This window comes from Anastrepha obliqua, chromosome 2 (genome assembly GCF_027943255.1).
Source record: "Anastrepha obliqua isolate idAnaObli1 chromosome 2, idAnaObli1_1.0, whole genome shotgun sequence".
Lineage (NCBI taxonomy): Eukaryota > Metazoa > Arthropoda > Insecta > Diptera > Tephritidae > Anastrepha > Anastrepha obliqua.
In genome coordinates this window covers 32,485,225-32,496,408 of record NC_072893.1, presented here as the reverse complement: position 1 = coordinate 32,496,408, position 11,184 = coordinate 32,485,225, and the positions used below count along the sequence as shown (strand labels likewise).

General features: G+C 36.8%; 2 protein-coding genes across 2 annotated transcripts; one reads left to right on the top strand and one right to left on the bottom strand.

Annotated features, from left to right (window-relative positions):
* The first annotated feature begins 2,017 nt into the window (after positions 1-2,017).
* LOC129237203 (late secretory pathway protein AVL9 homolog) lies at positions 2,018-7,684 on the top strand. Its single transcript, XM_054871726.1, has 7 exons — positions 2,018-2,393; positions 2,482-2,685; positions 2,745-3,582; positions 3,993-4,394; positions 4,470-4,650; positions 4,717-4,784; positions 4,854-7,684. The coding sequence occupies exons 1-7, from the start codon at positions 2,310-2,312 to the stop codon at positions 5,378-5,380; spliced, it is 2,304 nt and encodes a 767-aa protein (XP_054727701.1). The 5' UTR covers positions 2,018-2,309; the 3' UTR covers positions 5,381-7,684.
* A 962-nt stretch (positions 7,685-8,646) lies between these two features.
* LOC129237204 (trichohyalin-like) lies at positions 8,647-11,138 on the bottom strand. Its single transcript, XM_054871727.1, has 3 exons — positions 10,886-11,138; positions 10,657-10,824; positions 8,647-10,584 (listed from the first exon to the last, which is right to left on the bottom strand). Exons 1-3 carry the CDS (start codon positions 10,951-10,953, stop codon positions 8,796-8,798), a joined length of 2,025 nt encoding a protein of 674 aa, XP_054727702.1. The 5' UTR covers positions 10,954-11,138; the 3' UTR covers positions 8,647-8,795.
* Positions 11,139-11,184: the final 46 nt, after the last annotated feature.

Genomic DNA, 11,184 nt, shown 5'->3' with positions numbered 1-11,184 from the left:
ATATCTTGATCCAAGCGCGGCTTTTTAAAGAAAACTTTTGTTTTCACCTGGCCAATATATATTTTGAATGTAACCCACGTGAAGAGTGATATTTTCAAAATAAAAACTAGTATTTAATCTGTTCAGAAAACACCTTCATCTCTTAGTAAAAGTCCTATAAATTTGGATTCATGCGCTCATGAGATAAGCGAGTTTAATAGCGCGACAGACTAAATTATTGTTAATTTGGTTATCTATATATATAAAAAGAAGTTACATTTCCTTGGTAATCTTATAACTCAAGAACCGCCGAACCGATTGCCACAAAAATTTTAGAGTTCTTTTCTATCTTTGAGGAGGTGGTTTGTGTGAAGTTTGATTGAAATCGGTGCAGCCGTTCCTGAGTTATGACATTTTATGTGAAATGCCTGTATGGGGAAAACAACAACAAATACACAGCCGCTTATGAGCCTTTCTGTTGTACTGTTGTGGTTGTAAGTGTTGTGTGTTGTATTATGTTAATATTAATTTTGGACGAAAATATAATAAAAACTGGAGCATTCAAGGAACTGGAAAAACATTTTTAACTTTATTTATTTTAGCATAATTTATTTAGCGCAAAAAATTGAAATGGAAATTAAAGAATCAAAGTTTAATTACAAGTTTTTATCGGCTCTTTCACCTTACCTGTATATAGGTGACCACCACAATCAAATTTTAAAAAAGTACAGAAAAGGATATTGTGACATCTTTAAAAAGTATGTTGAATGAAAAAAATCAACTAATTAACTGTTTAAACATTTTACGAGTTCTATAAAGAAAACTTAATATGAAAATTTTCTTGCGATATAAAGAAAACATTTTATGTATGGTGGTGCGAAGCCCACTGGGAAATGCTAGTTATTAATAAATATTCTTTTACATTACCTACTTAATTCATATTTGTTTTGTTAGTAATACATTCAGTGTGCTTACAGATACGACGGTGCTAAAGTTTTATTCCAGTATAGATAGATAGGTAAGTGAGCGGAATGAGCTCTTACCAATAATAATAACGATAACGGTAAGAAAAGTTTTGTAAAAAAAAATCTGTAATTCTAAATATTTTGCTGTAAAAAATTACGCATATCCAAATATAATATACGTACAGTCACTCCCACGTTATTTAATACAGATACGCTTTTTTTGTAAAGTGTCCCCTATTTGATAATATTTCGCGAAAATGGCAAAACAGAGTATGCAGATATTTTTTTTTATTTCATTACTCACCATAAAGGGCAAAACAGAGTCCTCTCATTTCATTGTAGTGCAAAAAACTAAAAAAAAAGCATACATAACAAGCCTGATCTTAAAAAAGCGATACTTGTAGAGTGGAAACAAAAATTAGTCCAGAATACACAAAACGTAGACTTTAAGTTGTAATTGATAATAAAGGATACCCAACAAAGTATTAAATACCTTAAAATTTAAAAAATTAGAAATAAATAAATGCTCTTCCTTAACTGCATCATTTAAGCTGCGGTGTGAATTTTGAATTCCTGTACAAATGAGTGGACACTTTTTTGTATTTTATCTTGAGAAATGAAATAAATAAACAAATAGAATAAAATATTGGCATATTCTCTTTTTCCAATTTCGCAAAATATTGTGATATAGAACACCTTACAAATAAATCGCATCTGTATCAATTAAGCTATGAGTGACTGTAAGCATACATGATAACGGCATTAAACGGTAAGAAAAGTATAATTGAAAAGTGAGTTCATTTTGTTTTTCTCTAAACTTAATTCGACCAATATATTTGCTAATGTGCTTCTACGTATATAACATTATTCAAATTCTTACGAATTTCTTATAGCGCCTAAAGATGTGTTACGAACTATTATACAATCCTTAACAATTAACCCTTTGCACATACTTGCACAATTATATAAACTGACATCATTTTTCTCGGTGCTTTTTAACACTTGGAATTCACAATGGCCCTCGGTAAACAACGGCATGTTCACAATAGTTGTACAAAGAGTTGTTGGTTTACTGTTGGCAATTGCAACAAACAATTCGCGAAAAATCATTTGTCAGACTGCTGCAAAACTTATAAGCAAAATTATAATAGCGACAAGAAAATACTCAATCCGAGCCGAGCGTATAAACAAAGTGATACAAAATTTATATTAAATTACGGCTAAATAAAAAAGGCAGTAATGTGTTTTATTCCTAAGTTGTGAAAGCAAACAATTTGCGGCATCGGCGGTGTTGTGCTGAATTGTGGCGTCAAAGGCCGAAAAAACTAACAAAGAAAGTAGAGCAAATAAGCGGCAAAGTACGCAATGGCCTTAGCTTCTGCGGGAGAAAATAAACCACCAATACTTCATATAGTGGTGGTAGGATTTCATCATAAATTAGGTTGCCAGGCATGTATAGCTTATCTTGTTCCTTAGAATATATGTACATATGTATACATATATATGAAATACGTCTTTTTTATAACTCATCTAATAGGTTGAGTTCTCTCATCCACCACTTATACCAGGAACAACTGGCAAGAATGAGTGCCCATCAGGATGGAAATATTTACCCACTTTGGCGCTGCCCGATGGCTCACATAACTTCGCCGATGATACGGTTTTCTTCAATTTACCCAGTCTAACTGAACCAACGGAGAGCGTGTATGGCGTTTCGTGCTACCGGCAAATACCAATTGAGGTAATCATGTTTTAAATACGCTAGCGATCACTACAGAAATACTATTTCTACTTGTGCAGAAATTGAAAATTCGTACCGCCGATATGACACGCAGTACTGTGCAAAAATCAATAGTGATCCTTGCACGTCTGCCCATTTACGGTTATATAGAGGTGAAATTGTCTTTGATCACAGACGCGTTCTTCGAGAAAGGCGATTTCTCATGCACTGAGCTACTAATAAAGGCATATGAACAGCTCAATGCCTGTTTATTGGACGATGAAAGCCAGCGACCACTACGTAATTTTTATGTGGGCCTATCGTTGCGAGAGATCGTACTACATTGGCGTCACAAAATGCTTATACTTTTCAAATTGTTCCTCTTGCAACGACGTGTTGTGTGCTTTGGTTCACCAGTACGTGGAATGTGCGTGTTAGTGCTGGGCATCGCATCACTAATACCGCGTCTGCTGGAAAAAGGCTTTCAGGAAGTGGCATGTGTGCGTACATCACGACCTTTATCGCCCATGCCGGACTTTACAGATTCCATACAACAGGAAGCAGCTGAATTGAAGCGATGCGAGGAACCACTAATGGATACGGTGAAAAGTGCGCAACAAGAAGAAGCAACTACACTAAATGAATGTGCTTGTGAAGAAGCCGATAATAGTATCGGCGATGGTATTGCTACAGTCACTGACATAGTAGACGATTGCACTTTGGTATCGTCTGCCATGTCGGCAGCGAGCCAAGCGGCGAGTGATGACACATCGACAGCAGCCTCAACCAATACATCATCGCAGTCCACGCGAGAGTTAAACCGTCTGGACTCGTTAGAGGGTGCGTGTGAAGTGGGAAGTAAACGTTTTGGGCGCAGCGATTCACTAACTCGCGAAGGGAGTGTAGACACCTTGGCATGTGAGTAGTAACTTCGTATTTATTTCTTTGTATGAATTTTATAAAACTTTTGCATATATGAAAACTTACTGTAATATTCATGAATTGTACGTTTAGAGTAAAAAACACACAGTTCCATATCAAAATGGTCGGGAAGTTAATGAAAATGGGTAGTTAGTTGCGACTAAGTTCTTTATAGACGCAGATGCAGTTAATTCTAAGAGAGGCTTTGTCAGAAAATCATATATAATATATCATATTTGCGTTTATATTTGTTTTATTGAATCTATGAATTGGAAATGTGATAATCGGTTCACTAGACAGGGCTAGTTTGCTGGGGCGGCAGCCCTTGGTTGGGGACATTGGAAATCTTATAGGCTGGTTGGGTACATATGAATATGTTTGTATCTAGTCTCTCTTTTTCTTTTCAGCCACACTCTGCACTCTGGCTTCAATAAATCCAGATGAGTATCGTGCGCCTATTTCGATTTTCGCCAGCGGAAATTTATTCTTGCCATATCTCTCGTTGCCATATATGGATCTTTTAGGTGATCCGTCTGTACTGAGCTATGTCATAGGTACTTCGAATGTTTTGTTTCAACAAAAGCGCCAACTCGCCGATGTGCTGGTCGATGTGGAGAATGCTAACATAGATACACTTGATGCAGATCTACGACGTCAACTGGTGTTGAGTACAGAGGATTTGCGATTTATGGACTACATACTAAAACATGTGCAATCGCCTAAAGAAGATGCTGAGGGCAGTGAGCATTGGATACGTGATCAATTCCAAGGTTATATATTAGCCTTATTGCGTACTGCCGTAGCTAATGGTTTGTATGACTAATTTGCAGAATATATCTACATATGCGGCTTACCAGTTTGCTTGGTATTTTTGTTTTTTTCAGATGTTATTGCCAAAGACAATGAACACTTCAATGCCCAGTTTATGCAGGCATTTAAGTGTACGCAATGTTTTCAGGAATGGTACGATGTGCGTCCTGACGCTGAATTTTTCGACGCCTTGCCCGCCGGTCATCCCTTTGCTGGGACACTTTCTGTAGCCGATATGAAGCTAAAAATTGCACAGTACGGATATTTGAAAATTATCTACATATTTTTCACAATTTTTATATCTATTAACTTCTTTTTAAGAACAATGCAAAACAGTGAAAGTGGACGTAAAATCAATCAGGCCGTAAATACAACAAGTCGCGTAGTTGGTGAGTTCAGTAGAGCTTAGAGCTAGTGTTGTTCATCATCATCACTTAACTATTCTTATCAATTCACAGGCGTTGCGCTCTCACAGGCGAAAGGGACGTTCTCAACCTGGTGGTCATCCATCACCACAGCGCCTACACAAGCCGTCACACCAGCCGTTGGTGGGGGTGGAGATGCAGACGCTAGCACAGCAACAGCACAACTTCAGGAGCAACAACAACAAGAAATATCTGTAACATTCCAGAAACATGTAGATGACCCAGAACGTGTCAATATACATATTGAGGGTGAAAAGAAAACAACGACCGACATTGGTAGCAATACCAGTAGTAGCGGCAGTGAGAAACCTATTGACAGCGCCGAAGAATTAGATGAAGATGAGATTGTGTTGAACAATAAGACGATGGCTGAAGACAACGCAAATGATGCAGACAACATGAGTGCACAACAACAACAACTGCAACAAGGGATTGTCGAGATTGGACGAGAAGCCGACATATTAGATAAACCCAAAGCTGCACCGTTGCCAACGCCTACTTGCGGTACAGATGTTGCAAATGAGACACCCAGAGGCAACGGTGAAGTATTTATTGTATGAATCCGTTAAAAATTATATAATTTTTTTACTTGTTATAGTTTTTGTGAAAAGTCTTGGTTACCATTAATGAAATGAATTTATTATTTTCTAATACATACGTTAATGAATCGCAACGGACATAGTATTCACGCCCAAGTAAGCCCTTTTCTTTGGGTTAATGAGTTAATGACTGCAAAGCGAACTATTCTATCCATCTTCTAAAAAACGTAAATTTTTCTGTTATAATTGTTCATCATATAGTGCTTCTGGCTATTATTTTATTATCATTATTATCATTTAATAATTCGTATAGTTGTAGAAGCCATGTGCATGTCTGGGCCAAAGTACTTTTCGAATTAATCGAAATTGGTAGGATTACTTTGTAAACATCAACTCGCTGTCTAATCGCAAATTGCGTTAACGCTAAAGGCCGGTCATCAGTTCACCTCAGATGAATTAAAGAAATCGGTTAGCTGCTTAGATTGCGTATATCAGGTAAATAGTGCTTGATCTGGCAGAGAAAAACTGACTTCAAGGCTTTCATCTAGTATTGCGCCCAAAAGTATGCAACTTGTAAGCGAACAAAAACCCCTTTGTTTTCATGACTTTCAGCAGTGACAATTGTTCGCTTTGGCATTTAATTATAAAATATTTTTCATATTTAGCAACAAAATCGGCATCATTTAAAATTTGAACGTATCTTTCAACACATTTTCATCGATAATAAGCTCTCAATCGTCCTTCTCTAGTATATATACATAAAACTAATAATCAAAAAAGTTTTGTAGCTGTTTCAAGTGCAATTTAAATTTAAACTTAGATTGACAAACAATGACCTTTCAAAGAAAAATGAAGATATATTGGAGGTTATGCGCGAAACTGTGTGGCAATAATTAAAAACAAAAGTAAAAAATATAAGAAACTCGTAAAGGTTTTTTATGTACTTGTTACATATAAAATTACATAAAATATATAAATAAAAATAATAAGAAAACAGTAAAGTGGAGACCCTAATGCTATGTGCTGAAACTTTGCTTACATTCGATGGACTTGAAGACCTATGGGCACCAGAAGCACACACAAATTATTATGCAGCAAAATATCAAGTGTTTAAATTAATATGCAAGTTGATGTGATGTGAATGTGAAGCAATTACGAAACTACGAAATTTGCATTGTTAAATTATGTTTCGAATTTAGACCATGGAGATATATGTATGTATCTGAATGTAATATTATCTGTAAACCATAATATTAGGTGAAGTAAAAAGTTTCCAACGGTTTTCTCGCTGTATTTCGGTAAGGAAATTAACTTAGTTATAACGCTTGGACTGAAAAGTCCCGGGCTTAACAAAAAAAAACCAATTGTTTTTGTAGTTCAAAATAAGCTTTATGCATCAAAGTAATTTCCATCAAGAACAACGTCAATCATTCCTGAGCCCCTCCAACATTTCAAAATAGGCCTCAGTTTAATAGGCCTGCATTTTTTTTAGGTCTGCGAATAGCCAGTAGTCGCTGGAAGCTAAATCTGGCGAATACGGTGGATGTGGGTGCAATTCGAAGTTCAATTCATATATTTTTGGCATTGTTTTGATTGACTTGTGACACGGTGCTTTGTCTTGATGAAACAAGAGTGTTTTTTTTTTCATATACAAACGTTTCCTGACAATTTCGGCCTTCAGACGCTCCAATAATGCTATGTCATATTCATTGATATTTCCCTTCTCAAGATAGTCGATGAAAATTACACCACGCACACCTCAAAATACCGAGGTCATAACCTTTCCAGCCGATTGTTGTGCTTTCGGACTCTTTGGACGAAGTTGCTGTCCACTCGGACGAAGTGATGGATCCATGTCATCAACACGTTCTAGTTTTTGGTCAACAGTTAGCAAACGTGGCTCTCACTTTGAACAGAGCTTTCTCTTAGTCAATTGCTCATGCAATATAAAGCCAACACCTTTCTTTTGATATCTGTACGATGTCAGGTGACTCACGCAACTTCACTTTTCGATTATTGAAAACGATTTAGTGCATTTTTTTGTTTTATGTTTGGACGTCGACTAAAATGCATCATCGGTGTGTCTACGACCACGTTTGAAGTCAGCAAACCATCGTTTTATTGTTGTTTCTGATGGAGCGGAGTCTCCATACCACTTTTCAAGGCATTTCTTCTCTTGAACGGTATTTTTTCCCATCAAGAAGCAGTCTAATTTTAAAACACAAAAATCTTTTTGATCCATTGTTTTGAAATAACTCACTCATGAATAGAATATCATGAAATTTTAACAGCTGTCTTTTTAAGGGGTTATATACAGTTATAAGGCCGAAAAAAAGCGAACTTCCCAGAATTTGTACACATATTATGTTATCTTTTAACTGTATTTTAAGGCTTAGTATTAGTAAAAATATTTATTTGGAAAGGGGCTACAGCTGACCTCCGGAAGCTCCTCTCAAAAAAGACGTTATGCGGTGACCACTACATCTCTGAACTGGATCCTCTGAAATTAAAAGGCCAAACAGATTTCGTTAAAGTAATTTTAAATCTAGAATTAATCGGAGGAATAAGCAAAATAAAATTTTTTGACAAATTGGCGTTTTTTCACAAAAAAAAAATCGATTTTGACCAAAATTTCGGCATTAAATTGTTTATAAAAACAAAAAATATTTATCTTCGATTAATTACTAAAAAATATATTTAGTACTAAACCTGCCATAACGGGTGAAATGACCCATTTTAAACTTTTTGTCGGAAGTTCTTAGAAATAACATTATTAAATCGCCGTTTGCCTCCATGACTTTTGTTAAAAAATACATCGAATGTATATATTCAGTCAAACCAAAATTCTCAAAGAACTTTCTTCATTTATGTGTGCACCGTGAGATATGGCTCAATAAAGGCATCTAGCGGAAAACATTCGGGTCTGTTTATTTCACCTAATACACTGTGTGACCTCCAACGTGTCCAATTGTGTTTGACTATTCATTCTTTGTATGGAAATTTGGGTTCAATTAAAACACGTTGTAGGTTCCTTTCCATATTTCGGAAGGAGTTCGGTGGCCGCGTCTTCAAGAATGTAACAAAAGTACTATAGATGCGTTAAGGTAAACAAGATGAAATTTCAGATACTTGATTGCAATGAAATTTTCACACATACCATAATTTAATTGGATACGCATTTTCATAGCCAATGGTCGACACATTATCACTAAACCCAAAGAAAGCTTCACACAACCACAGCAAAGTAAGAATTCAAGCATTTACACGCAGAATATTGTATTTGGACAAGTTATTGAAAATATTATACTTAGATATAGCAATTAAATTATATGATGATTATGTGTATGTTGCAATAAATTTTTGTGTATTTAATATTAAAAAAAAAAAAACGTAAAACACTGAATTTAATTTCATTAAAATTAATAGATAAAAAAAATTATTTTTTCCCCTCCTCTTCCGCGATTCGCTGCAAGTCAATTTCGCGCTGTTGAATCTCTTCAGCAAACTCCACTAATAACTTATTTGATTGGTCAAGTGCCTTTTCATAGTCATTGAGAAATGCCTCGCGTCCATCGGCGGCCACTTTGTATTCATGTTCAGTGCGTACAATCAATTCTTCGTTTTGCTTCTCCAATTCTACCAATTCTATTTGCTTTTCACGCTTTGTATCTTGCAGGATCTTACATTCCACTTGTAACTTTTGCAGACGGTCATCGAGTTCCTGCAGCTGAGCATCAAATGCAGCACTTTGTTTTTGTTTGTATTTTGCGAATTCTCTGCTGTTTCGTTCGGCGAGTTTTAGAGCTGTTTCCAGCTCAGCACATTTTGGTCTTAGACTTGAAGTTATCTCATGATTTAGTTCATGTCCCTGTTTTTCCAGCTCTTGCTGTTTCTGCTTAATCTGTTGCATACGTTTTTGCGCGCGTTCGCGTGTTTCTTCCAACATTTTTATACGTTTCTTAACATCATCCAGTTGTGGATTGAGCGGTAGTTGTAATGCGCCCGCATCGCATTGTAGCTTAGTGCAGCTAATAGCACGTATATGATCGTTATATTTGGCTATTTTATCGGTCAATTGTTTTTTGTGACGTGACACTAATACCTGTTGATGGTGCTGGCGGCCCTCAAGATCACGTAACGTGCGTTCCATGCGTTGCAGTGTATACTTTCGCTGTTCTAGCTCTTCAATATATGCATCGCGCTGCGCCACACTCAACGTTTGTTTAGCAAGTGCACCCTTCATTTGATTGACTTTCTCTAGGAGTTCCATAAACTCAGCTTTGTATCGCTGTTCCTCAGCTTGCATTTCGCTAATTTTCTTAGTAGATATTTCGAGAGTTTCACGTGCCTCCAGTACCTGCTGTTGGGTCTCTTTAAGCTCTTTTTCCAAACGAAGGCAATGTTCCTCATCTTCTTTGCGTATATGTGGCCGTTTTTTCTGCTCTTCCTGTAATTCTAGTTTGAGTTCATGCAATTGTGCATCTAGTGAGGAGATACCTTGTAGGCCACAGCGTTTGTATATTAGTACATCACATGTTTGCTCCTGTAGATTATGCAACTCATCGTCCATCTGTTTATCCCAGAGCATGAAGCCCTCTTCCGAGTTTTGTAGTATGAGCGCCGTAAAATCGGCGTCAGGCGACTCGTGCATAAGCGAGCTTTGACTTAGTTCCTGTGGATCTTCGAATTCAAATTTCATATCAGAAGCTTCTTCTTCATTTTGTGGTGGCACAAAATCCATTAGGAAGTCTAACAGTTGGATTACGTAGCCAAATGAGTGTGAAGTATTGGGTGTTTTTAGCCATGATTTGTTTATTTGATAGGGATATTTAAGTTTTTGCAGTATATTAACGATATCGTCGATATAATTGCTGCCAACTGTGAAACGTGTACCCCAAATGTACTGTAGAAAATGATTGACTATACCTACAAATTGTTTTGTTGATATTTGACGCAGACAACCACTACGAGCGAAGAAATCGCTTGACAAACCGTGCACCGACCCGGCATGGGCGGTTTCGAACAAATGTTCTGTAATCTGTTGCGCCCTCTCTTGCACCCACTTTTTGTCATTATGCGCGTTGCGTTGTTTTTCAGCTGTAAAAAGCACTCGAGTTGTTGGTTTAGTTATTGACGTTGGTGTTTTTTGCGGGGTAGTGCGACTGCCGCGAAGCGCCGAGTTCGCCAAGCGTTCCAGAGAAGAGGTACGCGCTATGCGACTCGCTCTACGTTACATAATATAAAAGGACGTAAATTTTTTATATGCAAATAGAATCAAGAGTATGAACTATAATTACCTTGAGCTGTATTTGTTTGCAGTTCCTGGAGCATCCGCAGTCGTTAAAAGTTGTGCTTGCTTCTGAGGCGTGGTACGACTGCCGCGATTAACCGAATTCGGTAGACCCACAGTATGACGATCTATCGAAGGTGGGCGTGCGACACGACTTTGCCGCAATTGGGTACTCCTAAAGGAAATCATATTTCAAAGATCAGAAACTGATCTACAAAAACTATTTTCTTACCAACCGTGAGGTACGTTTAGTTGCGGTATCTGCAACCTCCTGGAATTCCGAGGTACGTCTTGGAAACTGCATTTTGATGCCAACCGGACAGTATAATATTTATAATATCTTTTTTTTAATATTTAATTTATTTGTATGTCGACGTATGTAACGTCTCCTATATTACACTAATAAAGTAAATAATATATTTTCGATCGAATTCAATTTATTACAAATTGTATTTACAAACATAGGTAAAATCGAATTTGGGAATCGTTAGAAATACTCCGCGCCCTGATGTCAAACGAGTCTCGAATGATAAAT

Excerpts from the sequence above, each read along its gene's own strand:
- LOC129237203 (XM_054871726.1), top strand. The coding sequence starts at position 2,310 with ATGGCCTTAGCTTCTGCGGGAGAAAATAAACCACCAATACTTCATATA. Across the intron at positions 2,686-2,744 it reads ACCGGCAAATACCAATTGAG|AAATTGAAAATTCGTACCGC; the intron begins GTAATCATGTTT and ends CTACTTGTGCAG. Across the intron at positions 3,583-3,992 it reads GAGTGTAGACACCTTGGCAT|CCACACTCTGCACTCTGGCT; the intron begins GTGAGTAGTAAC and ends TTTTCTTTTCAG.
- LOC129237204 (XM_054871727.1), bottom strand. The coding sequence starts at position 10,953 with ATGCAGTTTCCAAGACGTACCTCGGAATTCCAGGAGGTTGCAGATACC. Across the intron at positions 10,825-10,885 it reads GCAACTAAACGTACCTCACG|GAGTACCCAATTGCGGCAAA; the intron begins GTTGGTAAGAAA and ends GATTTCCTTTAG. Across the intron at positions 10,585-10,656 it reads GCAAACAAATACAGCTCAAG|AGCGAGTCGCATAGCGCGTA; the intron begins GTAATTATAGTT and ends TATGTAACGTAG.